Raw genomic sequence first — 26,660 nt, 5'->3', positions numbered from 1 at the left:
CGAACCCCAGACGCTACCTTGCGACCCCATCCTTCCTTTGACCGAATCCATACTCCCAGTATTACAGCAGAAATACTACCACTACTTGATTCAGTGTCGTTTTACTCCACAGGGTTGCTCCTGAGGGGATTCGGGTGGCGCCCTCCCTTCAACGTCAAGGTCGGCGTACCATGTCCTCTCGCCCTATCTTCCGGTGTACTGCCAAACCCAGCCACATTGCGCGCGACCACTTGCTTTGCACACTGAACCTCGCGAAAGTCTTTCGGCGGATCCACGATCTGGAAACAGAGAGAAGAAGCTTCAGTAATCATGCCGCAGGTACACTTGATACGGGTGAACTTGACAAAAACAGATTCGGCCTGCTCTCCATATTCTTTCTTCATCTCGCGAGAGAGAGATCGGAAGCTGAGGAGACTTGTGACGGACCTGGAAGAGGCGATCGATACATCAGAAGGCTCCCTCTCTGCGTGATCGTTAAGGTTGTTCATCGACCGACTAGGTCGGAGGCGCTCCAGAGGGTGTGCACCACCGCGTATCGCTAGTCGCCTAGGAATTGCAGCCACACGTAGCAGTGCCGACTTGTACATTGTCGTCTTTTTGACCTTGTCCTGGGCTTTCTCTGCGCGCCAGGATAAACCACAGCCTTCGCAGAATACACCGAACCGTATAGCTTTACTATCATCTTCGGACAACGGGATTAACTCCGGCTCGCTCATCGGTACGAATTGCTTGACCAGGCCTTCTAGCTTGCACTTCGAACAAGATCGATGTGTGCATTCGCAGCTCAAGACGCTGACTGGATGTTGGCCTTGTGCGAAGCTGTGAATCTCGTGACCGCGGTGACACTTGCAACAGCGCCACTTGCTATCGGATTTTGGTACCACGTTCTCATCGTTAGAGAAAGCCATGACATTTGAGACTGTTTGTTTGTCACTACTGGAGTAGGCGGAAGTGAAAGACTGGTTGTTAGGCGCGGATGTAGCAGGCCCGTTGTGGCGATCTCGGACAGTCTTCTCCATCGTGGCCAGCGAGTCTCCGGTATACTTCGGTGTAAAGCTTGTGGGCGGAGTGGTATTGTTCTGCTGTATCTTGCTCTCTTGTAGTCGACGCTCTGCTTGAGCTCGTGCGCGTGCGACACTACCAGGGAGTTTCCTCGTCAGCCCTAGTCCTGCATATTTGTAGCTTCCTCCAGTCATGTCGATTGAATACCTTAGACCCTCATACCGAGCTCTCTGAGCAGATTCTCCAGATTCTGCCAACTGACTCATCTTATCGCCATCCGGGTTACTGATTGAGATGTTTGGTAGGCTCATCACCAGGTGCTGTTGGTCTTTGGATTTTGCGAGGGAGTCCACTCGCTCCGGGCGCGAGACTTCAGAGTGTTCGCCTGATTGATGACCGTCAGACATTGTACCCGCGGAGATGACTGCGAAAGGCTTGCGCGGTATTGACAGTAAAGCGTTCACCAGTGCAAAAGATGGACTCGCGGCAAAGCTGAGCGAAACAACAGGTCAAGCTGGCAGTAATAGTTTGACCTGAAGCAACTTTCAGTGAACAATATGTTAATGGCAGTAGAGCTAAAAATGAGGTGAACGTGGGTTGCGTGTGGGAATACAGCGTTTGCGTCTTCACTGTGGAGCCAGAAGATTCGACAAAGTGAACGACATCTAAACAATCACCGCTAGCACGTGCACATGGTCCAACCTGGAAACCAAGATGCAGGCGATGGCTGCAGCTGAGTGATAAGCGTGAAAGTGCGAGGATGTGCAGCCTTTACTTCCTCATTCAGTCGCCGCTGACTATGATGAAACAACGTCTAGATGACACAAAAACTACTTGCTGCAGTATCGATAGATATTGGATGAGCTAAGAACATGGCAACACGATTCTACTCGTTGTCGGATGCCATCCCCAGCCATATTGTCTATCAAAACAATTTTATCGTCCAACGTAGCTCTCCAACGTCCCATTCGTAGGCCACTTCCTCGGCATTTGCAATCCTTGTCTTTATGAACACTAGCATTTAGCAACGGTGCCATCTGGATCTCGCATTCACTGTTCATGCGATTCATGGTGGCATATGCAGCAGCAGACGACAACAGGCCTGTATTCCTTATGAAGAAGGCAGAAATATCTCAATGTAACCTCGATGGCAGTTACCAGTAGCGTGGGATCGCTGCAATCATGACGGTGCTTGTGTGGAAAGGCGACCAAGTTTCTAGAGCGAGTTATTTTTTGTTCATGATTTCTTGAGCAAATGTAGAAAGGGTTAGTATTGGATCGACTGAACCGTATGAGGAGGCGTATAGAATGGTGCTGATACCTACAGATGAACCAGATAACGACACTTATATATACACTGGTGGTTTGGTTGTCAAGCTGATATCAAAGGCGGAGTATTTGTATGCTTTGTCGTTAAACTTACGATGAAAACTAGAACACCTTCGTGAACGGAAAAGCTGCTGACCAATGTCTATTCGTCCCGTTGGAACCTCTTTACAGAAAGCCGCATAGGAAAGAAGCATATGGAAGACAAGTGTGGTTGCATTCGCAGTCTGTCTGTCTACTTAAGCTTAACCTGCAGCACACCTTTCCAAGCTTGCAGAGCACTGTCAACGTATTCGGCGGCGTAGAAGTCGACATCGTCGTCATTTAGCACTTCTTTCAAAATCTCGCCCGTCTTGCCCCACCGTATCTGCGCCTTGATTGCAGCTTGGCCCTTCGTCTCGATAAGCTTGATATAGCTCTGCGCGACATCACGTATCGCCTCGAAGCAGATCTTTGTCTTGCTCTCTATGTCATTGACCCAGTCTTTCGACAACTTGGCCTTCATGTTATGAGTCTTCGAGTTGATGACTTTCTCGCGTATGTGCTCGACCAGCTTGATGAGCGCGCGAAGAACTTCGAACTTGGTGTAGCAAGAGATGAGCATGTTCTCGTGGAACATAGTAGGCTCGTCTTCGAGTTTCAAGTTGGTAGCGCCGGGCATACGTAGTTTTTCCATTGCGACTCGCATCGCATGTATTTCTTCCGGTAGTACTTTTATTATGGAAGAGAGCAGCTCTGGGGACGCAAGTCGGGGGGAATCTTCCAACAGCATCATCTCAACGATAGAGTTGATATAGTCCCAGATTCCGTGAGCTGTGGATTCCGCAGGTGTCATGTTATGTTCAGTTTCTTTGATGTGACTCTGAGGTGTGGCAGCCGAGCGTATCCATGCACCCTGAAGTTCCCGCGTTTGTGTCTCTCTATAGAGTAGTCTACTGCTCGCATCCCAGGTATCAAGGCTTTCACATAGCCAGTTGATATTAGGAATCGTGTTGGGCATGATGTATGGAAGTGGTCCAGGAGAACGAGAGTGCTCGTAGTTGGGGAATACGGACCTATCCACGTTGTCGGATATGTGTCGGTAGCCTACGTGAATTAGCCGGCGATCAACTACAACTTGAAAGACACTTACTACCCGGGTCCACAACCGGCAAATTATCAATCGGCTCGCCCTTTAATCGTGATATGCGGCGGCGCTCGACGTTGCATATGTGCTTTGTCAAGCTCGATTTGAATTTCCGCTTCATACCCAGAAGTTCCATAGCTTGGTCCCAAGGAAGCGATTGCAAATCAGCATATAAAGTATCGTCAATCTTGCGTTCCATTCTCTCCATAGTGCCAACAGCTTTGCCAAGTTCTTCTTCCGCCGAGAATCCTTGATAACCTTTAGCACCAAATGGGTGTGTCAATGAGATCCGAGACAGAACATAGGGCGACAATGTGTGCACCAGCATTTCCTTGCACTTGGTATGGCTGTACAATTGGAAGGCACATTTCCCCAGGCCGAGGTTCAGGTGCATTCGTGCAGCAAGTAGTGCTAGTGGCCTGTCCTGCTTCTCTTTATCGCAAGCCACCAGATGACGTGCGAGCATCGTAGCTTGAAGGAGGAGTCGCGAGTTTGGCGTTGTTCCGAAAGGATGAGCATCTTCTTTGTTATGCATAGCGTTACGATGCATCTGGAGGAGGATGTAGATCCCGACGATACCTTCTGAAGACTTAGGAGAGCGTAACCAGGGGGCTGTCAATGCGATGGACAAAGGCACTTCCATATAATCCTGCCATTTCGAACTCGGCTTTGTCGTCAGTGATATCCACAGGAGATAGGATAGCTTCAGGCGGTTTCCGTGATAGGTAACCACGTCTTGGTACGGATATTTGTTTTCCGCTGACAACTTGAATATCTCATTCCATTCCGCGTCCACAAAATTTGAAAACGCGTGACGGTCCTCTCTACTCAATGCTTCCACAAACGGACGGATGTCCGCATAACAAGTGATGAGATTCGCATGGGCTTTCCAGTAAGCCTCACAGTCGGCTAACATCGTAGTTCCTGGGACAACAGTCTGACGAAGTTTCATGTACGCCAATCTTAGGCTACGGTCCTGGGTTTGGAATTCATCCGGCTTGAAAGTGCGGCGTATGACATCGGAGATAAGGCGAATGCTATCGTCTTTGACACGTGTTGCTCGAGCGGCTTGTAGCAAACTTGTCCAAACATCTTGCCTCCAGGCGCAAGTTTCTCGAAGGCTAATCATGTTAGCGACTGTCTTGAGGAATGGCAGAGATCCGTAGCTGCCGTTGTGAGCTGTAGCCTCTCCTCTACAATAACATACCTTTCTTGGTGCGATATCACACGCTCAATATACGCAAGACACTGGCTTTCAAGCAGAGACCACTCTCCACTGTTTTTTGGAAGTCTGATTCTCATATCCCACAAATCACCCTGATGCCTGGTCATTAGGTCCTGGAGGGCTGCAGGCGGCTGATCCCAGTGCTCTAACAGCTCATTACATTTGCCTTGCCGCGCGAAAATCTCACCCATGAAGCGTAGATCGCGTATGTCTTTGAATGCGATCGGGTCATCAGGAGCCGCCTCGTATGCTTGCTTCATGAGTCTACGAGCCAGGTCGGATTGTAGCTTACTTTTCATCTCGCCTGATGGAAGTCCGCGCTGCTGTTCGGCAGCGAGTTGAATAGCAAGTATTTGCGTGAAGTGAGCATGCTTCTTCGCTGACACTGATCCAGTGCTATCCTTAGTCTCCTTGCTGTAGTGAAAGACAGCCTGTCGTATGTTAGCAAGTGGCATCAAAGATATGTCCAATAGTATCATGTAATTCTCCGTTGTAAGAAGAAGGCACTAGGAGAATTATGTCTCCTGATGGCCCCGAGTCACTCATATGAGGGGCCAGTTTCGACTTCTTACGTACCAGGCGGAAGTCCTCCCAGCATTCCTCAGCCAATGCTACTTTGCCCAAGGCAGACCAGAGTTCTTGACGATCTTCTTTACGGCCCAACGCTTTCGCAGCACGTTGCCAAATTTTGAGGTTGCCGTCGCCCACTCCGCTGATGTTAAGGTTGTTACCCTGGTCTCTCCGCGTTGCTTCCGCTAGGATTTGGTATAGGTAAGAAAGCAACCGAACATCATCTACTCCTGGCTGTTCCCAGGCCTGTTGGACTAGATTTACAACATCGTTGTGTCCATGGTTGAGTGTGAGACCTAGACGAGCTTTCCATGCCTGCTCAAAATTTAGCGTGGCAACGTAATATCAAGCTCAGAATAGCTTACCAGGAGAAATGGGTTTTTGGGTGTCTTCTTGAGCGACTTTTGCACGAAGGAATCTGCGAACTTCGGTTTGGGGTAATCGCGCTGAGCCTTGCACAATTTCTCCCAGCTGTTGCACGCCATGAGAACAGGTACTTGAGCGCGATTGGGTATCGCAGAAACAAGAGAGATAAACCAGAGACTAGCGATGCTCGAACAATGGCAAATATGTGGTGATTGGCTGGGGAATTATATGTTGCTGGCGGGGACGTGTAGAGACGGAAAATGATGTTGGGGGCGTTCGGGCGGAAGTCGGAGGAAAGTCCCGACTGCAAATTCACTACACGCAGCAAATGAGGCAGCCTCTCACTTGCCAGTTGCCTGAACGATTGATATTTCCATATCCTGACTGTGTTTACGGAACCTTCCTCCGCCAGCACAGTGATGTGAATCATAGCGAATACTCTCTGAGTAGATTCTGCCTACCGCAACTTACGAAATATATGCTCCTCATTGAGCACGTACGGGTGATGTCAAAGTTCATTCAAAGTGGCGGAACCTTGGACATGTCTGCGATGGAGAAGCTCGTTGTTATCAATTTGCATCCTCAAGACAAACTCTGCTACCATTTAAATATGTTTTAGACGTAAAATACTACGTATGCCTTTAGACTTAGCTTTTACCTAGATAACTTTCAGGATACAACTCAGACACCACGAGCTGCAACATCATGACGATAGAGTAGCATACGAACATAACAGCTCAAATTGGCGTAATCTGACTATGAAATCTGGTTATGCACAGTTGGTGACTTTCAATTTCAGGTATAACATATACCTCATTCATGGATTACTATACTAGATACTTGATCGCGAAAGAATGCTTCCAAGTTCGATCATATCTGAGAGGACCAAACGCCGCATTGATGGCTAAAGAATCTGACCCTATGAAAGTACTAAGCCCGCCGCAATATCGTCTCGGGAGTTCAGTCGCAAGATGACCAGACTAAGAAAGGTATGTGACAGTGATATGCACAAGTATATGCTGCCTCGATATTAGGACAGCCTAGTCAACCTCCATATCCATGTCTCCGTCTTTATCCGCCTTTGCAGACCTAGCAACACCACGCTTCGCTTCATACCTTTGTTTGAACTTGTCTTTCGATGGTATGGGACGTGCACCTAAGGCGCCCATGGGCGAGCCATCGCTCCCAAAGATCCTGTTCTTACCGTCGTTGCCACGCTTAGAGTTAGCCGCCTTCCTACGTTCCCGGTCCTTCTTGCGCTCTGCCGCCAAATGCTTCGCGATAGCGGCCTGCTTGATGAGGTCCTCAGTGTCTTCCTTGACGGTAGTATAGATCTTACGGAAATCCCCATATGCTGGATCTTGGATACTGTCGAGAAAACCTGTAAGCTGTACTTCCGTCCAATGCTTAGCCTCTTGTGCAAGGACAGCCGCGACGACAAGTTGCTGCAACGCACCATCCTCGTCTTTGCAGATGCGCTCCGCGGTCCCGGTCGGGGCTAAGATAGTCTTGATGGCCTCTTTGAGAACTTCGGGATTGGAAGAACGGAATACCAATAGTTCGACGAGCTTCGCGTGCGCAGCTGATCTCAGTGTATTGTAGTCCAATTCCTCTGCCAGGGCGTAGATGTGGAGATGGTATGCATATTCGGCAATACCGACGAGGGCAACTGTGGCAGGTGAGGGTGGAATCTCGTTCGGGATGAGAGTTGCATGATAGAATTTGAAGGTGGTCTGCTTGAGTTGGCCGCCTTCTGAGCCTGGAAGGAACCTATAGTCTGATGTGTAGACTATGCTATGGATCAGTATGTTTTTCAAATTCACCAACGTACGCGACACTTACTGAAATTGACAATGCGGTCTACGAGGATAGGATGAAAGTGAGCCGGCAAATTTACACAACCTGGTCGGTTAGGGCTCATCGCCTGGTCATGTCAGCCTTCAATCTACGACGCCTGAGGTCCCAGTAGCAGCTCATCAACCCAAGGATATGATCCTAACTAGGTTGGAGGCGAACAAAAAAGAGGTAATCTTACACCACCTGGAAATAGCCCCTCCTGCAACGCCTTCGAGCCGCCAATCAACATGATGGAATGTACCTGAAACTCCACACCAGCAACAGTGATCAGAGTAAAGTCGCGACCAATTGGCGTATCAAGCAACAACTCAGCGTGCCTGAATATTATCGTTAGTCACTGCAAGCACCTTCCTGGAGTGAGGTGTTATTTACTCGGTATGTAACTTTTGCGCTGTGGGCAGAGGATCCCAGCCCTTCTTGAAAACCTTACGCAAAAGATTGGAAGCATTACGCGGATCAACCGGTGGCTGTCGGAGAGAGGCAGTACCGCGCTGCAGCTGTGGCGGCTTGACCTGGGACATCGGAGCGGCCATGGGTGTGGGTAAAGAGAGCGGGCTATCCATTACGAATGCTGACTGAGGAACGATCGCTTCAAACAAACCAAAACTTTGACATGGTGCGAAGGCAGCAGAGGCAGAAAACGGTGTGGAGAAACTTGTGACCTGCTCGTTTGTTTGCGGGTCTCGTGTGCGATATCGTCTTTCTCTTTTTCAGAGTAGGACGCGAATTGTGGGGATTTCAGGGAGGCAAATGCAAACGCATGTAGGAACTCGACCGATCCGCAGAGAGCTGTTGTATTATAAACCCGTGTTACTCGTACAATCGTATTCCCTAGAGACCCAGCTCTTAAAATGTTGGCCTCGTTCTCTCACCCTTCCACAGTCCCATAACCTCTCCTGTCTCTCCGACCCACTCCCTGACGCCAGTGACAACGGCCTTCGCCATGCCCGCGTTTGTTCCACTTCTTGCCCTCCTCTTGCCCTCCATCCCACTGCTCACTCCGCCAACTCCAATACCCGTCCCGCTGCCAAACGACTCTGGTGCTTTCCCTGGCATGATGTAGCTGCTACCGTCTCCAGTCGCGTACTCGGAGCCCATTGAGGGAAGAACGTTCTCGCCAGCGGACAAGGAGACGAACAAGGCAAATGGAACTAGCCAGACGCATAGGCCAAAGTAAGAGGCGATCTCGGTAAAGGTGGGAATGTTGACGTCGCGGGAGTATGAGTACGAAGAGTATGTGTTCGCTGGCGGAGCGCTGAAGTGACGAAACCAAAGATAGTGGTTTGCGATGACGAGGGCTAGAAAGATGCTTAGTACAGACATGAAACGGACTCAGGATAAGGTACAACATACCGCAAGAGACCAAGAACAGTGGGTCCGTGAGCTTGACAATGGGAAATCGCCTGAGGTTCTGCGCATAAATGACATGCGACACAACACTTAACGCGCTGAGTCCGACTGGAAACCGATCGACGACTAGAAGCAAGATTTGGATGCCGACCACGCCATAGATGAGTCGGTACAGTAGCTTCTTTGCGAATACGGTATGCTCTTCCACAAGCTCAGAGAGGTAGTACAGGCCGGAAGCTATGTTGCGTCAGCTCCGTGAACCAAAGACTATGTGCATGGCTGCAAAGTACCTATGGCAAGCGTCAAGAAGGCGAAGCCCAAAATGACACCCACATATCCAAGCAACGGCAGTATCCACATGTTGACTTGTGACACTTCAGGGGGATGTGAAGAAGGATGGAGTCTGGAAGTTTGGCGGGCGCACGATGAGGTCAGTCCAAAGGTGGCATCAAGGCTAGCGGAGAAACCCGTGGACCCGCGGCAAAGTGTGGGGTGCAACACCAAAAAGTCGTCGAACTCTTGGCTTGAGTGAATCGACCAACCGACACATCACGCTCGCTTCCCACAGTTCCCTTGCAGCCCCCAGTCGCACAAGTCAAAGCGAACCAAAGAGTACTGCGCTTGTTGCAGAGAGAGTCACAGCCCACAACCGCAACCATGTCGCGCCCCGAAGACATCCTGTACGCACGCCTCTTCGCAATATCGCAAGTCGCATAGCGAGGAATTCAGCGCTTACTTTTCTACAGACCCCCCGATCTCTTCTACAATGACTCGGAATCGCGAAAATACACAACCTCTTCACGTATCCAGAAGATTCAATCCACAATGACCCATCGCGCCCTCTCCCTTCTCGCACTTTCCTCGCCCTCCATGATTCTCGACATTGGCTGCGGCTCCGGTCTTAGTGGCGAGATCCTGTCGCAAACCGCAGAACAAGGCACACCTGGCGGCCCACACGTATGGATTGGCTTTGACATTAGCGCATCCATGCTGGGCGTTGCGTTGGAGAAAGAGGTAGAAGGAGATTTGCTGCTAGCCGACGCAGGCCAAGGTGTACCGTTCAGACCAGGAACCTTCGACGCTGCCATCAGTATCAGTGCAGTCCAATGGCTGTGTAACGCTGAAACTAGTGAGGAGAGTCCTGCGGGCAGATTATCGAGGTTCTTCAACCAGCTCTATGCGAGTCTGAAGAGAGGAGGGAGGGCTGTCTGTCAGTTCTACCCAAAGAACGATGCACAGAAGAAAATGGTGGCGCAGGCAGCCATCAAGGCCGGTTTCGGTGCGGGTCTTCTTGAGGATGACATGGGAACCAAGAGCGCAAAGACATATCTTGTCCTAACTGTGGGCGGAGGAGCGCTCGATGGCGACATCACAGGTGTTGTGAGGGGCATGGAAGGCGTTGACGTCGATGATGCACGAAGAAAGGCAAAGGGCATGAAGAGAGGTGAAGAACGCAAGGGCAGCAAAGCATACATCATGAAGAAGAAGGAGCAGATGGAGAGGCAAGGCAAGGTTGTCAAGGCGTCGTCCAAGTACACTGGCAGGAAGAGGAGGATCCAATTCTAGATATACCCACGACACCATCATCACGATGTTACGCATAGCACGGAGTTCTGGTTTTGGCATTTTCAGGAGGGTATAAGAATGGTCAATTCAATCATGCAGCATGCTATATACCACCTACAAGTACAGCTCTATTCACATTCCAGCTGGTAGTTGTACAAGTGCCATTGCGTCCAATCGTTAAGAAAATGTGTTATTGCTCCCTATCATAGGTTAACCCAATGTGAGCCGAGGCCTAGATTTGACGGTATCATCGCGCTAGATCAAAGCTTAGCAAACACGAAGACCATGATGGTTAAATCATGCCTTCTCCATCTGGTTCAGAACTGCGCGGGTGAACTCGTGGGTGGTGGTGTTGCCTCCCATGTCGCGTGTGCGGGCAGTGCTAGAGAATGTTAGTCATGGATTACTTTCTGACTTGACAAAGAAAACTCACCCGTCAGCGATAACCTTGTAGACGGACTGCGAGATGCGGTTGGCGTGGTCATCGAGACCAATGTGACGGAGCATCATGGCAGCGGACAGGATCAGAGCGGTGGGGTTGGCCTGGTCCTTGCCCTTGATGTCGAGACCGACGTGACGGCATCCAGGCTCGAAAACGGCGACGTTGCGGCCCATGTTGCAACCGGGGACGATACCAGGGCCACCGACAAGACCGGCACCGATGTTGGACAGGATACCTCCGTACAAGTTGGGCATGACCATGACGTCGAATTGCTGTGGCCTTGAGACACACTGCATGGAGGCGTTGTCGACGATCATGTCGTTGGTCTCGAGAGTGGGGTAGTCCTCACCAACACGCTTGACAGTGTTGCGGAACAGACCATCGGCAAGCTTCATGATGTTGGCCTTGTGGATGCAGGTAACCTTCTTGCGGTTGTTGGCGAGCGCAAAGGCGAAGGCAAACTTGGCGATGCGCTCCGACTTCTCACGGGTGATGATCTTGAGCGACTCAACGACGCCGTTGACCGACTGGTGCTCGAGACCGGAGTATTCACCCTCGGTGTTCTCACGGATAATGCAGAAGTCGATGTCCTTGTGGCGCGTCTCGTAGCCGGGGATGTTCTTGAGGAGGACGATGGAGGCGTAGATGTCGAGCTCTTGACGGAGAGCAACGTTGAAGGAACGGTGGCCGGAGCGCTCGACGGGAGTGTGGAGGATACCCTTAAGACCGAGCTTGTTGCGCTTGAGCGAAGCAATCGACTCGCGGAGGAGCTCCTCGGAGTGGACGTTGCCCGAGTCGACACCAGACACGTCGACCTGCTCCCACTCAATGGGGACGTTGTCCGCCTTGAAGATCTCCTTGACCGACTCGGAGACCTCAGCACCGATACCGTCACCTGCGCATGTTCAGAAAGTAGATCGGGTTTATGGGCGGCTATCGCGCGTACCAGGAATCAAGGTGACAGTGTATTTGCCGCCGAACTTGGTGGGCTTGAAGATGTCCTGGGTGACCGTGGCCATTGCTGTCGCCGCGTTAGACTCTGCATTGCTCCGAATACTTCAGGGCGTCTTCGTACATCGAGTAGCCATTGGGGATGCCCATCGAGCGGCAGGCTTCGCGCCCCGCAGGAGCGTCTGTATGGGCGCATTAGCACTCGAATTTCCGCCATGACCGCCAATTGCAAGCGCATCGACATGTCCGTACCTGCGCTGTTCGTTGAGAGGTCCTCGACAACATGGTGGAGTTGCGGCGTTGGGCTGGTGGTGAGGGATTTGAGGTAGAGAGAAACCAGCTCGAGCTGCCGTCCCCCGAAAATGCATCCGAACCGAAGGAAGAAACCGCGCTTGGCAAATGACCGCATCCGTCCTTCCGCCGCGGCTCGCTCTGTCTGTTGCCTCCGGCGCAGCCCTGTTCGTGCCTTTCACTCTCTATGCTACTTGCTTTTTCCTATTTTTGCTCGTGTCCTAGTCGGCATATACTCCGATTTTCCACAACTGCCCAGCCATTTGTGCGCAATCCACCACGGCCTCATTTGCATGTGATAGTACCGACCATGGTTCGCGTAGTGCATGCGTGTTTCATCCGTACCAGGTTTCAGGTGATAAGCAGTCAGAACGGCAGTTGGCCCTCTTCATAGTATCTTGCAACTGTTCTTACGATGCGCAATGGCAGTCTGAGACTACTTTGCCTTGTAGGTTTTGCCAGATATCCTCACCATGTCTTGTCATTTCGTCGGATGGTAAAGAAAATCCATCTTTCACACGTATTTAGCAAAAGTCGTATTCCAGATACTTGGGTTACCGAGAATGCCAGACGTCGAAAGAGCAGGAAGAAATAATCATATAGAACGACGGCGACTACCGTGGTCTTCAGCTATTGAACGTGTGCTGCTCCACGGAACCACATCTTTGTTCGAACAATCGAGGGGCATCTTCCAGCACGATATAAGGATGATTACGGCATACATCGGTTTTCATGTATAGCTGAGCTCCAGATACCTCTCAGGTGACTCTCACTTGAGCCTTGGTAGACATGGTGGTCGCGATGCCAGCGACACTCCTTCAGCACACGTCACGCACGAGGCTGGCTTTACTTTCACCTTACCTCTCATCTGTCTTCGCTTGCTACTAGCATATAAGACGGCCTTTCATCTCTTCACCATTTCCCCTACCTATCACTTCTACTCCTCTTTTGTTTGGGCATGCACTGGACTCTCTTGTGACATCCGTACTATGAATAGCGATCCAGCCGATACACGAACATAACCCGCGGTTTGTAGCTCACCCAGTCAGCGAAAAAAAAAAGTGCTCTAGCTACGACGATTTCCTTGCTTCCAGCGCTACAGGCACTGTACTTCAGAAGCCCTATCAGCCCTCAACGACCTACTCGCTAGCTTGTATAGTTCCGTCTAGTCGTCTAGGCAGTCCTACTACAGTCACCATTTCATGATCGCTTACCATTGTCATCCAGCTGTTATCAAAGATATATTGATCGTCCCACGATAAAGCTCTGAAAATGAAAGTCACTGAGAAGGACACCGACAGAACAGCCGAGGTCAACGTCTTCATCGAAGGCCAAGTTCCGGCATTGAAAGAGTACGGTGAATATATCGATCCAAGGGACAAAGCAATATGTTGCTACGTGGCTCTGTATGAGGGCGATAAACCTCGCATCAGAGGCCAGTTCTCTGGCACGGTAAGTCCTACTTGTACATGCTCAACAGGCTTATCTGACCAATTCTCAGACTCTGGCCGTGGCCTGGGATACTATCGTGGACGGAGTACTTCGTAAGGCAAACTCGTACGCAGCCAAAGCGGTAAGCTTTCAGAACAAGAGGAAGATAGAAACAGTAAAGTTTCTGTACAAGACTACGAAGGGGATCATTGATACCGACATCACCGTGGCACCACTGCTAGGTTTCGCTACGACACAAAATAATGACCCCGAGACAATTGGAACTTTGGAACTGCGCCTGTACATTACCCGACAGCTAGGAACTTGGCACGATGTAGGTGAAGTTAAAAAGTACTTCACAGTCGGAGGTAGCATCGGAGATAAGCAAACAGGTAGTATGGAACAGAAGGCGAGTTACAAGGTCATCCCTCCGACTTTCAGGATGTCGTTCGAGACGAACGCTGCTCTTCTAGAGGACAGACAGCCAAGTCTTCAACAGCGCAAGGTGGACGCGAAACGTCCAGGCACAGAGCCCTGGGCCATATTTCGTTTCCACTATCGAAGTCAAGGTGAGTTTGTCAGGCATCTTTCTCGAATATTGTGTTTACACGGTTGTTCAGAAGACATTTTAAAGCGAGAAATGGAGATGACTCATGACCCGAACAGCAAAGAGAAGCCCAAACCGCATACCCTATTCCTAAATCCCGTACCCCCTCTGCTATTGGGCGAAAAACCGTGTAAGAACGACGGGGAGGCCTCGTCCCGATCATCATCATCATCCCCAATGTCTCCTAGCAAACCTTCTACTCCAGCAAGAAGCGCAAAGCCGGGCCTCAAAGTAAGAGTCAAGAAGGCGCTCGACAGTCTCGAGACTGATAGAGACGCTCCTACTATCTCTACTGGCAATGATGGCGATAAGGTTGTTGACAAAATTGATGTTACGCCTCCTGAGCCGGCAGCCAACTCTATCGCGAAGTTGTCCAATCTTCCAGGTCTCGAGGCCAAGTCCGCAATCTCACATCCAGAGAGACCCGCGGTCGCAGCGGAAGAAACAGTTAGGAAGCCTCCACAGTCGCCCATCACGCAAGGAAAGAAGCCGGTTGAGAGACCAGCGCCAATCAGTGGTATCACGAGTATGGGAAAGAAGCCAGATACCCCGCCCGTCGCAGCTATACCGACCAAGCGTCAGATACGCACCACAAATAGCGCAACGTCCGAGCCAAAGCGCACCAAGGCCGTCCTGACGCCTCCTGCACTCTTAGTTGAGCCTGTAGTTTCAAGTACCCTTCTGCGCTCACCTACCCCAAAGCCCATGTCAATCGAGCGACAGCTTGCGGATCAGCGCAAGAAGCTCGAAGAACTGCGCAAGAAGCGTAGCGATACCGCTCACAAACAAGCTGTGATCGACAAAGAGATGATTCCCTACAAGCAGCGTATGGCCGAGGAGCTGGATCGTCTCCATCAAATCATGACACAAGAGGAGAACGCTTATGCTGAGGAGACTGAACACTACAGTGCTAGTATAGGGATTCTGCAGGCGTTCAAGAAGGCAGAAGGTAGCAACTAGGTTGCTGGTTGAGTGCAAGTTCGACAAAAGTGCGTCGGAAGGAGTATGGCGTTGAGGTATAAAAAAATGAGGCCTGGAGTGATTCGGAGTTTTTGAGGACCTCAGAGGAGTTGGTCAAAGCCCGGCTGGCAACTACCAACGGTATTGAATTCACGAACGGATCGACAAATGCTTAGTGAGGCGACTACCAATGCCGCGAAGGGGAAAAGTGCTTATGATTGCTTAACATCATGTATTCAGTAGCCAACACAAGGTACTGGTGAGCATAGTTTGGGTTGAAGGACTATCCAGTTATGCGACGGCTAATATGATTTATTGCCCTGGCGTCCGCTCTCTTGCTACCCTCATGTTCGCCTTGATCCTCTCCAGCAGTTCAGCTGTCGTTGCGAGTGGAGAGGGGTGTAGATTCCTCTGCCATAGTGTTAGCACAAAACTGCATGATTGAAGTCATCCATAATCTGCATAATGCCACAGCAGTTTGACAGTAGCCAGAACTAGAGTGGATCTTGTCGGATGTGTCAGCCATGAGAGAACTTACGTGCTTGAGCCAAGTAACGCATTGGTCGTGTGTCCATGTCTCTGGGTCTGAAAACGATATTAGCAAAGTCGAAAATGGAGTCATTCGACAATCTAAAGGGCGTGTGTTTGCGTACCTCCAGTAGGGTCTTGACTGGGAAAGATGTCTTGTCCCCAAATACTCCATGCTGCAACACCAGCAACTACTGCAGCAAAAGCGAAGAACGGGCCCTGAATTGTCTTAGTATAGTACAAAAGCAACATGCAGAAGGCCCACTATGTATAGCAGATGCCAGGATAGCCATGAGTAACCTACACGTTGTTGCACCGCGCGATCGATAGGAGTCGGCATGCTGAAGGATGGAAGTGGAAGTCGTGGCTAGGAGAACAGGTGAGATTGAAGAGTTTTGAGCGCAGTTGTGGGGATTGAATGAGATATCTGTCTGAATTTCGCGGGATTTGTAGGATTTAAGTGTAGGCAGCGCTGTCTCACATGCAACGCATCTACATTCCAAGGTTGCCTCGCTCGTTTACGCCACACACGTCGTTACCCCACCAAGCCCGAAGCAGCAACGCTTGCGGCCAGCCCCTTTGTAGCCCGTGCTTTTCAAGCGAGGTCTCCCCGGGGCCAGAGTCCACAACAATATTGCGTTCCCGAACTTCACGATCGATTCCGAATTCCAACGACCCGTCAACACACAAATCGTCAAGATGCCTTCCGAAGTTTCCGACATCAAGCAGTTCATCGAGATCTGCAGGCGCAAGGATGCCAGCTGTACGTCTACCAATTTTGTTAGGGGGAGGTTGCGGTCGCAGTAGGAAGAGGAATTGTGCACAAGAAGCGGGAGATGCAGAAAGCTGCGACAATCGAGGCAGAGAATGTGATGAGAGATCTGGACTGACAGTATTGCAGCCGCCCGCATAAAGAAGAACAAGAAGGTCAACAACATCAAGTTCAAGGTCCGATGCTCCACCAACGTCTACACCCTCGTCCTTAAGGACACCGACAAGGCCGAGAAGCTCAAGCAGAGTCTGCCCCCGGGTACGCACAAACAATCAATAACACGTGGCCAGCGACGTGAGTCTAACATTTGCAGGTCTTACCATCACCGACGTCGGCAAGAAGAACCCCAAGGGCAAGCGCACCGCATAAACGGATCGAACGCATAAGGAACTGAGGACGGAAGTGTGCAAGGACATCAACGCATGATGCGCACGAAGCACGAAGGCATGGCGGGCGGCGTCTCAACGGATAAATTTTGTTCAATGGCAACTACGGAACCCTTCAGATTGGGTTACCACCAGGAATGAAAAAAGTCAAACTTCATTCCGAATCACGACTTGTTTCCGACGTGCACCAAGAATCATCATGTATCATGATCAATATTGCTGAACAGCTAGTTACCGAGTCATTACAGATATGGCTACTAATACAGCGATTGCTTCGGCTGCTTCTGTCCTTGTTTCACGTTGAACTTGTACTGATCCTTGCGGTCTAGATACACAACCTTGCTATCCAATCCAGCCGCATGTACAGCCTTCTTGAAGTCGTCCAAGGGACTCAGGAAAACATCGTAATCGTCGTAGTGGATCGGGATTGTGAGGTCGGGGTTGATAAGCTGCATCAGCTGTACGCCCTGTTCTGCGTCCATTGTGACCATCAGCAACGGCATCTTGGGACCAGGAATTGTGGTGCCTCCCAGATGGACTAGCATCAAGTCGATGTTGTGATCCTTGTACCGCTCAGGGATCTCCTTGAGCTCGTCTACCATCAGCGTGTCGCCAGAGATATAGATTCGGTATCCATTCTCAAAATCGCTACCGTCGCTAGAGGAACCATCGGAGTACCCGAGCTCAACCATCCAGCCGTTTGTAGGCGGTACAGCGCCAAGAATCTCATTTGCAACATTTAACGGGCCAGGAGGTACATGCTTTCCAGGCATTCCTGTGACTTTGATGCTGGGCTTTGGACCGCTACCACTTGTTTGGTCTGACTGCGATACATCGAGAAGCAAACTGTGCCAGAAGTCGAGCGCATGTACGTTCTTGAATGATTCTTCGCCTTTGCCTGTCAAGCATTCCTTGGCGTGTGGCGTAGTGATGATTGGGAGACCCTTTGACAGTTTCTCCTCTACTTCTCGGTCAAAGTGATCTTCATGGTAATGCGAAAGCAGAATCACGTCGATCCTTGGTAGCTCTTCCAAATCGATCGCGGGGTTGGTCTGTCTTGTTGCACCGACACCTGGTCCTAGATGAACATGGTCGCCAGCATGGAGGAAGTTGGGATCTGTGAGAATGCGGATGCCTTCCCACTCTAGAATTGTAGTGGCAGTCCCGACGAAGAAGAGTGAAGCATTTGTTGAAGCGTCTGGGGCGTTTTGGGGATGAATCCTGGTCTCTTTGGCGTCAGGTAAAGAGGCAGGGACGTCAGTGTTGAGTTTTGTAGGTGGACCTGAGCCATCCGGTGTGATTTGTATGCGCTTCATGCTTGCGCCTGACATGGTGTTTTGCTAGGTAAGATGGATGTTGTAGAAGGAGAATCGTGTCGCTCTATCTTCTTCTTCCGTAAAGATTCTCTGGACTGTGACTCTCCGATCTTGGGAGTATCCGACCTCTTTACTGTAGGTGACGAAGTGCGGGCAAGCCGAAAGCAACGATGTAAGGGCAGACAGGAAAAGAGGGCAAAGAATAGGAAGCGCGCTTCGTCTTTGGTGTAAAAAGCCATCACGTAACTCGTAAACAGCAATGACGACAAGACGCGGTAATGGTGTAAATACGGCAGGGTATGCGATGATCATAGGAACAGCTTGTCTAAACGCATCTGAAATGTTCAATCGCTGCATCGCAGCTACTCCTTAAGTACCCATGGCGCAGAGATAAGCCCAAGACTACGGAAGGTGGCTGTGAGCGTGCCTGTGCCCGGACACGCGTATCTCTGACTTGTAGTACGAGGAAGAGCGATGCTTGCGAGTCGCAGAGGCTGAGATGTAGAGGGGTGGAGCTCCCCCGTTGGACTCCGCTGTGGCTGATGGCTCTACGATGCGGGACCCCTGTTGCGCCAAGCCACATACATCGGGGGTGAGCAATGAACACCTGGCGAGTCAGAGGGCGCTTTGAGCATTGCTTCCAGAATCCATTGCGAGTTTGGAGCAAGATGACAGCTTGTCAGACTTTGCAAGGGTGAACTTACACTCGCTCCGCTTGGTCTATCATTTGTTTAGCACTACGCGTCGCGCCGCCTCATGAACTTGACACGCGATCCATTCAACCTCCGAAGCAAAGCAACGTTCAAGACACCCTCCGCCTTCGCCGTCCTCCAGAACGCCGCCAACAAGAAAGCCTCACAAGCCGTCGAATCGACCAAGCAGGCGGTCGAGGCCACGAAACAGGCGATTCAGGACTCAGACATGTCCTTCGCCATCCCGCGCAACGTACCCAACTTCGAGAGCGCGCAACGCAAGTTTGAAGATAATGTTTGGAACAAACTACCGGGAAACGAGAAGGGCTTGCCAATGTATAAGGACAAGCCTTCAGGAAAGGTATACGGATATGGCGGCGGCGGCGGCGCGAGGGGGAGGAGAGGCTTTCTGAAGAGTAAGAGGGGCATGTCATTGATAGCACTGGTCGTGCTCGGGCTTTTCTACTGGTTTGGATGGTCAAGTGGAGGGACAAGTGTGGATGTAGTGCAAGATGAGAAGGACAAGGGGAAGAGCTTACTGTCAAACATGGGCGGAAGCGCTGCCGGAAAGAAGAGCAAAGTTGACTGGGAGAAGCGGAGACAAGCAGTAAAGGATGCCTTTTTATTGAGCTGGAACGCATATGAGGAGCACGGCTGGGGCTACGACGAGTACCATCCCGTTTCGAAGAAGGGTCGATACATGGCAGAGCCCAACGGCCTGGGCTGGATTATCGTGGACGCCCTCGATACGCTCATGATCATGAACCTGACAAAGGAAGTCAACCACGCGCGTCAATGGATTGCAACAAGCCTCGATTACGACAAGAAGCAAGATGTCAATACCTTCGAAACGACTATACGCATGCTTGGTGGTCTGCTGTCTGCGCACTACTTGCAAGAGACACTTCCGGGCCTGAAGCCCGAGAATCAGAACGAAGAGGACCTGTTCTTGGAAAAAGCAACCGATTTGGCAGACCGTCTCATGGGCGCGTACGAGTCACCTTCGGGTGTTCCGTGGGCCAGTGTCATTCTTAGAGATGCCAAAGGCGAAGCCTCGCACGCCGACGGTGGTGCGTCTTCTACAGCTGAAGCAACTACTCTGCAACTTGAGATGAAATACTTGGCCTTCATTACCGGTGAGAAACATTACTGGGATGTAGCTGAAAAGGTGATGCAAGTCGTTGACAACAACGGTGCTAAAGACGGTCTTCTACCTATCTTCATCTACGCAGACAGGGGAACCTTCCGCGGCAACGAGATCCGATGGGGCAGTCGTGGTGACAGTTACTACGAGTACCTTATCAAGCAGTACCTCCAGACCCAGAAGCAAGAACCAATCTATCAAGAGATGTGGAATGAGTCGCTCAACGGCGCAAAGAAGCATCTTCTCACCTATACGAAAAACAGCCACTTTACTGTGTTAGGAGAGCGACCAAACGGAATTGAAGGGAAATTGCACCCCAAGATGGATCACCTAGTCTGTTTCCTGCCTGGTACCATCGCCCTAGCAGCAACCGGTGGCATTCCTCTCGCTGATGCGCGCAAGCTACCCACCTGGGGCAAAGCACAAGAGGAAGACATCACCCTCGCTCGCGAGCTCACAAAGACTTGTATGGGCATGTACAAAGTAACCGCCACAGGTCTCGCGCCTGAGATTGCGTATTTCGAGCTGGACGACCCACCAAAGATGTACCGCACCGAGATCTTAGCATCCAAGTCTGAGCTCGACACCAGTATCCCCGACGGTGAAGGCTGGAAGGGCGATTTTGACCTCAAGCCAGCTGATACACACAACCTCCAGCGACCAGAGACGGTGGAATCTCTGCTATACATGTGGCGTATAACCGGCGACGACATCTACCGCGAATGGGGTTGGGACATGTTCGAAGCTTTTGTCAAACACACTATCGTAGAGGACAATGGTGGTTTCTCTAGTATTGGCGATGTCACAAAGATACCTCCTCCATCGCGAGACAATATGGAGAGTTTCTGGCTTGTAAGTACCTCCCCTCGCTTTTACCCTTCCCTTATACATCAAAATAACTGAATTTATTTACTAACACACAATGCAGGCTGAGACACTGAAGTACATGTACCTTCTCTTTTCCCCCAACGATCTCCTTCCTCTCGATCAAATCGTCCTGAATACTGAGGCTCATCCTTTCCCTCGCTTCGATGCAAGCCACAAGCGATTCAAGACGGGTTGGGAACGTATACCGCGGGATGATCAGGGCAACCTCGTGCCCAAAGAGACCAAGCCCAAAGAGACCAAGCCTGACGAGAAGACAATTTAGACGCCATCTACATTTGACTAGAACACTTTGAGACATGTTATCGAGTACGCACTCTTCTAGCTTGTGGAGAGCAAAACCTGGGAGTTGGGTCGGAGCTGGTTGTCATGCATGGATGGCGTTAACACTCATAGAACAGCTAGTGACTGATATGGTATCAACATTGATGTAGACCGAAGTATTGAAAATCGTAGTCTGATTCGCTGTGTACGTCTTTTTCGTGGTATGTATTATGTGCGTCTCCAGTAAAAGTACTCCGGTGCCGATGCTAACCATTCATATATTTGCGTAAACATGAAGCACATAAATCGTAAATCATGACCTACTCCGCCTGCTACCTCATTCAGACAGTATCCGACGCTCGCTTGTGTATTACCGAGGCGACAGGCGTAGCAAAGCACAGCGCCTTCGTGCACACAGGTGCTCATAAAGTCTCCACGTAATGGAGCCAAATCAGGGATATTAGTCTGATGCAAATCTCAGCGGCTACTAGCGCTCCTGCGATTGTTCGTCGCCTATGCGTGGTGGGCTCTTGGAGTGGGCGGAGGGATTTCTAAAGGGTGAATGACTGCCTCTGCACGCGTGTTAGCTTCTCCTTCCCAATGACAATGATGTTTCGGAAACATACGAGCGTCTCCGCTTTCCCTCGTCTCTCCTCTCTTCGATGACCTTGAGCATAGTTCTCCGTCCATCTTTTGCGTTTATGTGTGCATCCCGCATGCTCATGCTGACCTTCTTGCTCGCATCGGCCCGAAGCAGCCTCTTGAGCAGCAAATGCCGCATAAGCACACAGACGAACACACCACAATCACTTCCGTTTTCTTGCTGCGGACTATCACTCATAGGGATAAACCGCAGTCGCTTTCCTAGTAGTTGTTCCAGCTTCATGGTTGTGCTTCGTGCTTCGCGCTCGTTGGACTGAGTCATGGAGTCGTAGTGGAATGAAACGCCATCGATGATGGAAACGAGAAGGAGGGACCAATGTGAGCCGCCTTCGGCTTGTGTGACGTCGGTGTTGTCATTTATGGGCAGGAAGACGTGTGTTGTGTGAGTGAAGTTGGGGAGGACTTCTTTCAAGGAGAGGGGCTCGGCGGATTGCATGAGCATGTAGGACATGGAGGGGCGGAGGAGGACGATGGAGGCTTTGGGGAAGGCATTGAGCTCTTCGCGTTCGAGGTATTCTTGCCAGAAGGCGATGGCCTTGGGTCTATGTTAGCCCTAGTTGTGGTGTGCAGAGGGGTAATGGTGTACGCACATTGTCCGTGAGCCAGTCGTTAGACTTGATGCTGTCTAGATCGGCTCGCGTTACTGTTGGCAGCCGTCAGTACTACCGTCGTGGTTGTCAAAAGCACATGGAAGCGCAAGTCAAAGAACAGGTGACGCATACACACCCCTCACATCATGATCTGCCCTCAGTCAGTTTTTACCCTCTCACAGTCCCTGCGTCCCGACTCACAAGAAAGATAGGCCTCATCCGGACTAGGATCACCCAGGTGGCGCCTGGCCTTGTCCCTGATTCTCGAAAACGATCCAGGCATGCTGTAGGCGTTTGCGCTGTGACTCGGCGTAGGATCGCGTGGCACAGGCGTGCTATTAATTTTGTGCGAGGCTGCAACTACTGGCGGGGTATACCAAGGTTTCGGACCTCGTGGTTATGCGAGAGGGTAGGGATGTTGGGTGTCTGTCTGCCTCGTTGCACGGTTGGATAGACGCGCGCTCAAATGGTGCACCTCGATTATGCGGGTGAAAAGCAGGGATGACGTATGCGTTTTGGCTAGACTGTGTGGGGGTGTCGACCAAGATAGTTCTGGGCCACCTCGGCACTTAAAGTCTCGCGGCGCGAACAGCTTTAAGCCATCGCAAACGTGTACCACGATTGCGAGCTCCGCGTTCCCAGTATCATGTTGCTCTTGTCTGTTTCAACCGTGCTTGGATGTCTGGGTTGTAACAGTCAAGTCTAAGTATAGGACAAAGCAAATCCGGCCATATAGTTGAAGCAGTGTTTTCTTTTTGCATTGCATTATTCATCAGTCTTTTCTGTACAGGCCTGCGTTTACAACCTTGACAAGTTTGTCCTTGCCTTGGTCATCTATAGTCATTTCTGCATGCGTGAAGACCGGAAAGCGCACTCGACCCATCCTCTCAAGGCAGTTGTCCGACAATCTTGGCCCCGTTTGCCTGTTCTTGTTTTCCAAACTGCTCAGGCCTCTCCACCTTGAAAAGCCAGCTCTGCTTGTCTTCAATCTTTCCTTGCTGGATACCTTTCAGTGTCGTAAGAAGCTTCTTGCATACTGGGCCTGGTTCTTGCTGTGCCTCTGCATACGTGAACTTGTCATCCTTCGATGGTAGAGTGATAGATTTGATGGGAACAAGAGCCGCCGCGGTTCCTGCAGCAAGGACTTCGTCGAAGGACTTGAGTTCTTCATACGCGATCTAAAATTGTTAGCTGAGTGTAGCACGTTTGCAAAGCGAATATAGTACCTCTCGGGACTCGGCTTCCCAGCCAAATGATTCCGCAATCCTGAGAACGCTGTCTCCAGTCACACTCTGGATGACGTTTTTGCTGTTAGATGCAACAAGCTTGACCTTGTCGCCATCCTTCTTCACTCCAATGAATGCGGACGTTGAGAACTCGTCAACGACGCTTCTGGTCTTGCTGTCAAGGTGCAGGGTAATGCCGTAGCCTGCCTTGTACGCCTTCTCGCTATGCCGCAATACTGGAGCGTAGTTGCCTCCGACCTTTGCTGATCCAGTTCCCTCCGGCGCGGCGCGGTCAAAGTCCTCAAGGATGACGGCATCTACCGGGTTTGATCCATGGTAGACACCTGTTGGAATACAGTAGACTACGAATGTGTACTCCTGTGGCGGGTTCAGGCCAAGCTGCGCTGAGCTACCGAAGAGCAGTGGTCGGATGTACATGGCCGCCCCGGTCTCATGAGGTGGCACGTATGCCGCGTTCATTCCTACAGCCATACTGCAGCAGGCGAGGAAGTGGTCTGTCGGTACCTCTGGGATGGAAATAAAAGAGGCCGAGTGTTGCATCCTTTCGGCATTCTTGTTGGGCCTGAAGATGTTTATGGTGTTATTTGGTGCTCGGAAGGCCTTCATACCCTCGTAGCACTGCATCCCGTAATTCAGACCGGGTGCCATGCCGTGGATGCGCAGGAATGGATCCTCGACAAAGACTGGGGGGGTCCATTTGCCGGTCTCAACAGAGTAGTGTGATTCAACATGGCCAGCGACTTTGTAAAGTTAGGAAGAGTTCGAAATCGTACTGGTGGGTGACTCCACGGCGGGGTGGATATACGCAGTACAAACACACTTTGGGCGCCCTCTCAATACCTTCTCGTGCATGTCCCAGTTTATGCACTCGCCGAGTTCATTCGTAACAGGATTAAGTCTTACCTTCTCGGATCTTGAAGCCCACATTGCTCCAGTCTGTAGTTGAGTTAGCGTGGGCCTTTGCGCTGCGTGGAACGTGCCGGCAACCCGCTCAGCGATTGACGTACCAATGGTATCGACGGGTGAAGGAGGAAAGTCTGACATGGTTGTGTTATTTGCAGTGAGTTACGGTGTCGTGTGCTGAAGCGCGAGCCAATATGCAGATTGGTCAATGGGCAATTTTGAAGTTTTGAACGCTTTCGGAGGACCAGCAAGCTCAGCCCTACTGCGATATCGGATGACGTAGACCGGTAATATCCCCCGGCACCCGTCGCAGCGTACCAAAAGCTCATCAACTGCACTTTATTGATTTCCCATCGCGGAGAATGCTAATGGCGTTGTCGAATGCGAACTAGCTTCGATTGCACACATGTACCTGCAGATTTACCCGCATGGTGGGACCACTCGGGCGTGATGCTTCGAAGCCGCAAGCTTGGCGCTATCTGAGGCATCGAGTGCGTGGCCATAGATGACAGCCATTCGCATTCCACAGTGAACCATGGAACGCGTCTCACCACCTTGAAATCTCGTTTTCTCACCTCGGAGATCTGACCTAAACACTTCACCATGATGCGCATCAGTGGCCCCAGGGCCCGGTTTGCTCTCCTTGCTCTAGTCGTCTTTGCCCTGTGCTCGTTCGTGCTTGTAGGGCCCTACAAAGTAACGCCATCACATCTAGCACCAACATCGGTCGAGAAGAAGCTGGGTCGTACCAGCGAAGCCGTGCTCACCGGACATGCGATCGCGCCAAAGTTGGAGAATGCGACGGCAAAGTATGTGCATCACAGCCTCTGCGCAGACACCATGTACAGAACACGGGCAGACTGACAAGCAAACGCAGGGCAGAACTCGGTCGCGCCGCGTGGAAAGTCTTACACACAACCTTTGCTCGCTTCCCCGAAAGCCCTACCGACGAGGAGCAAGAGGCACTGCGGTCATACGTACACCTGTTCCAACGCCTGTACCCTTGGTATGTCTTACACCGTGTGGCGCACACAAAGGTCATGCGCAAACTGACTGGAATTGCAGCGGGGAATGCGCAGAGCACTTCGGGCAAGTACTCGCAAAGTATCCTCCTCAAGTATCGTCGCGGACAGCAGCCGCCATGTGGGGTTGCTACGTACACAATATCGTCAACAAGAGGCTGGGCAAGCCCGAGTTCAGTTGTGAAGATATAGGTGATGCATATGATTGTGGTGTAAGTAGTATCCCTGTACGAACTACATATGAGACATAAACTGACTGCGTACACCAACATCTAGTGTGGAGACGAGGAGCCGACAGCATCGAGCAAAGACACAGCTGCATGAGACCCCGGACCATGAAGCGCTAGGGTAGGGGAAGGATCACCAGGCAAAGCGCATAGCTCAAGAGGATACACTTGCCAATGTATCCTTTACGAGAGCCCAAACTCCATCTTGAAACACGTAAGACGGATTCGCATGCAAGGTGGGGTTGGACGGCACAGCGGACTTGAGATGCGAAATGCCCGAGACACTGTGCTGCGCAGAAGGGGGTTGCGACATGGTCACGATATCTCTATTTGCGGGTACTTGCTACGCCGCAAACGATGGCTAACGACTTGGAAGAGGAGCCAATAAGCCAATAGTCAAGACGATAGCTGAAAGGTATCGACGGAGCTCCTCCGGCCTTCCCGGCAGATCGCAGAGTTCGTCAGCCAGGTTTCACACGGCATGTCGAGAAGTGGCTTCGATGGTGGTGGGATGTAAACCGGACTCGAGATTGCCCTAAGCACACCCTAGCGAATGACTGCTCAGTGATCAGCCTTCAGACAGGTGAAGCCCTGTCGTGAAGAGAGCCACGCAAGCAAGATGCGCGCCAAACAGCATGCCCTTATCAAGCCCGATAGAAGGACGATAGAATGAAGCATAGTACTCTACCTGCGACACCGTGCCCCTCTCCAACTTTCCAACCGTGTGTGATGGTCGTGCGTCATGGCAAAGCGATGCTACAGGTCGGCGATCCATTAGGAGATGACCATGGGCAGCCCACCAGTTCGGCGGGCGCGTGGCTTGGGATGGCAGCTATTCGCAGGCGCTAACAGGCTGCATGCAAGATGCGCGGTCGCATGATGTATTTCGGGATGGTCGCGAGGCGCGCATTGTCAGGGGCCTGTTCCCAAAGCAACTTAGCGCCATAACGA

At 51.1% G+C, this 26,660-nt stretch overlaps 13 protein-coding genes across 13 annotated transcripts; 5 read left to right on the top strand and 8 right to left on the bottom strand.

The window, feature by feature from the left end:
* Window positions 1–101: 101 nt before the first annotated feature.
* On the bottom strand, window positions 102–1,409 carry J4E82_007493 (uncharacterized protein; the record flags this gene model as incomplete). The annotated part of the gene is made up of 1 exon (XM_051733737.1): window positions 102–1,409. The coding sequence occupies one exon, from the start codon at window positions 1,407–1,409 to the stop codon at window positions 102–104; it is 1,308 nt and encodes a 435-aa protein (XP_051586517.1).
* Window positions 1,410–2,563: 1,154 nt separating this feature from the next.
* Window positions 2,564–5,734, bottom strand: J4E82_007492 (uncharacterized protein; the record flags this gene model as incomplete). Its single annotated transcript, XM_051733736.1, has 5 exons — window positions 2,564–3,414; window positions 3,461–4,575; window positions 4,662–5,110; window positions 5,256–5,564; window positions 5,615–5,734. 5 exons carry the CDS (start codon window positions 5,732–5,734, stop codon window positions 2,564–2,566), a joined length of 2,844 nt encoding a protein of 947 aa, XP_051586516.1.
* A 921-nt stretch (window positions 5,735–6,655) lies between these two features.
* J4E82_007491 (uncharacterized protein) lies at window positions 6,656–9,182 on the bottom strand (the record flags this gene model as incomplete). Its single annotated transcript, XM_051733735.1, has 5 exons — window positions 6,656–7,404; window positions 7,458–7,539; window positions 8,382–8,770; window positions 8,826–9,059; window positions 9,113–9,182. 5 exons carry the CDS (start codon window positions 9,180–9,182, stop codon window positions 6,656–6,658), a joined length of 1,524 nt encoding a protein of 507 aa, XP_051586515.1.
* Window positions 9,183–9,479: 297 nt separating this feature from the next.
* Window positions 9,480–10,388, top strand: J4E82_007490 (uncharacterized protein; the record flags this gene model as incomplete). Its single annotated transcript, XM_051733734.1, has 2 exons — window positions 9,480–9,502; window positions 9,569–10,388. The coding sequence occupies 2 exons, from the start codon at window positions 9,480–9,482 to the stop codon at window positions 10,386–10,388; spliced, it is 843 nt and encodes a 280-aa protein (XP_051586514.1).
* A 297-nt stretch (window positions 10,389–10,685) lies between these two features.
* IDH1 (isocitrate dehydrogenase (NAD(+)) idh1) lies at window positions 10,686–12,066 on the bottom strand (the record flags this gene model as incomplete). The annotated part of the gene is made up of 5 exons (XM_051733733.1): window positions 10,686–10,770; window positions 10,822–11,725; window positions 11,777–11,851; window positions 11,906–11,963; window positions 12,034–12,066. 5 exons carry the CDS (start codon window positions 12,064–12,066, stop codon window positions 10,686–10,688), a joined length of 1,155 nt encoding a protein of 384 aa, XP_051586513.1.
* Window positions 12,067–13,344: 1,278 nt separating this feature from the next.
* On the top strand, window positions 13,345–15,070 carry J4E82_007488 (uncharacterized protein; the record flags this gene model as incomplete). Its single annotated transcript, XM_051733732.1, has 3 exons — window positions 13,345–13,524; window positions 13,574–14,072; window positions 14,124–15,070. 3 exons carry the CDS (start codon window positions 13,345–13,347, stop codon window positions 15,068–15,070), a joined length of 1,626 nt encoding a protein of 541 aa, XP_051586512.1.
* A 312-nt stretch (window positions 15,071–15,382) lies between these two features.
* J4E82_007487 (uncharacterized protein) lies at window positions 15,383–15,938 on the bottom strand (the record flags this gene model as incomplete). Its single annotated transcript, XM_051733731.1, has 4 exons — window positions 15,383–15,481; window positions 15,609–15,655; window positions 15,724–15,817; window positions 15,903–15,938. The coding sequence occupies 4 exons, from the start codon at window positions 15,936–15,938 to the stop codon at window positions 15,383–15,385; spliced, it is 276 nt and encodes a 91-aa protein (XP_051586511.1).
* Window positions 15,939–16,297: 359 nt separating this feature from the next.
* On the top strand, window positions 16,298–16,739 carry RPL38 (60S ribosomal protein L38; the record flags this gene model as incomplete). The annotated part of the gene is made up of 3 exons (XM_051733730.1): window positions 16,298–16,361; window positions 16,500–16,628; window positions 16,684–16,739. 3 exons carry the CDS (start codon window positions 16,298–16,300, stop codon window positions 16,737–16,739), a joined length of 249 nt encoding a protein of 82 aa, XP_051586510.1.
* A 274-nt stretch (window positions 16,740–17,013) lies between these two features.
* On the bottom strand, window positions 17,014–18,087 carry J4E82_007485 (uncharacterized protein; the record flags this gene model as incomplete). The annotated part of the gene is made up of 1 exon (XM_051733729.1): window positions 17,014–18,087. One exon carries the CDS (start codon window positions 18,085–18,087, stop codon window positions 17,014–17,016), a length of 1,074 nt encoding a protein of 357 aa, XP_051586509.1.
* A 741-nt stretch (window positions 18,088–18,828) lies between these two features.
* J4E82_007484 (uncharacterized protein) lies at window positions 18,829–21,058 on the top strand (the record flags this gene model as incomplete). Its single annotated transcript, XM_051733728.1, has 2 exons — window positions 18,829–20,760; window positions 20,837–21,058. 2 exons carry the CDS (start codon window positions 18,829–18,831, stop codon window positions 21,056–21,058), a joined length of 2,154 nt encoding a protein of 717 aa, XP_051586508.1.
* A 486-nt stretch (window positions 21,059–21,544) lies between these two features.
* J4E82_007483 (uncharacterized protein) lies at window positions 21,545–22,593 on the bottom strand (the record flags this gene model as incomplete). The annotated part of the gene is made up of 4 exons (XM_051733727.1): window positions 21,545–21,629; window positions 21,684–22,255; window positions 22,311–22,363; window positions 22,512–22,593. 4 exons carry the CDS (start codon window positions 22,591–22,593, stop codon window positions 21,545–21,547), a joined length of 792 nt encoding a protein of 263 aa, XP_051586507.1.
* Window positions 22,594–23,197: 604 nt separating this feature from the next.
* Window positions 23,198–24,601, bottom strand: J4E82_007482 (uncharacterized protein; the record flags this gene model as incomplete). The annotated part of the gene is made up of 4 exons (XM_051733726.1): window positions 23,198–23,488; window positions 23,537–24,297; window positions 24,461–24,493; window positions 24,565–24,601. The coding sequence occupies 4 exons, from the start codon at window positions 24,599–24,601 to the stop codon at window positions 23,198–23,200; spliced, it is 1,122 nt and encodes a 373-aa protein (XP_051586506.1).
* A 462-nt stretch (window positions 24,602–25,063) lies between these two features.
* J4E82_007481 (uncharacterized protein) lies at window positions 25,064–25,806 on the top strand (the record flags this gene model as incomplete). The annotated part of the gene is made up of 4 exons (XM_051733725.1): window positions 25,064–25,269; window positions 25,338–25,466; window positions 25,526–25,694; window positions 25,759–25,806. 4 exons carry the CDS (start codon window positions 25,064–25,066, stop codon window positions 25,804–25,806), a joined length of 552 nt encoding a protein of 183 aa, XP_051586505.1.
* Window positions 25,807–26,660: the final 854 nt, after the last annotated feature.

This window comes from Alternaria postmessia, assembly GCF_024291825.1.
Source record: "Alternaria postmessia strain BMP 2775 chromosome Unknown scaffold_51, whole genome shotgun sequence".
In the NCBI taxonomy this organism is placed as follows: domain Eukaryota; kingdom Fungi; phylum Ascomycota; class Dothideomycetes; order Pleosporales; family Pleosporaceae; genus Alternaria; species Alternaria postmessia.
This window is presented reverse-complemented; position numbering and strand designations above follow the sequence as displayed.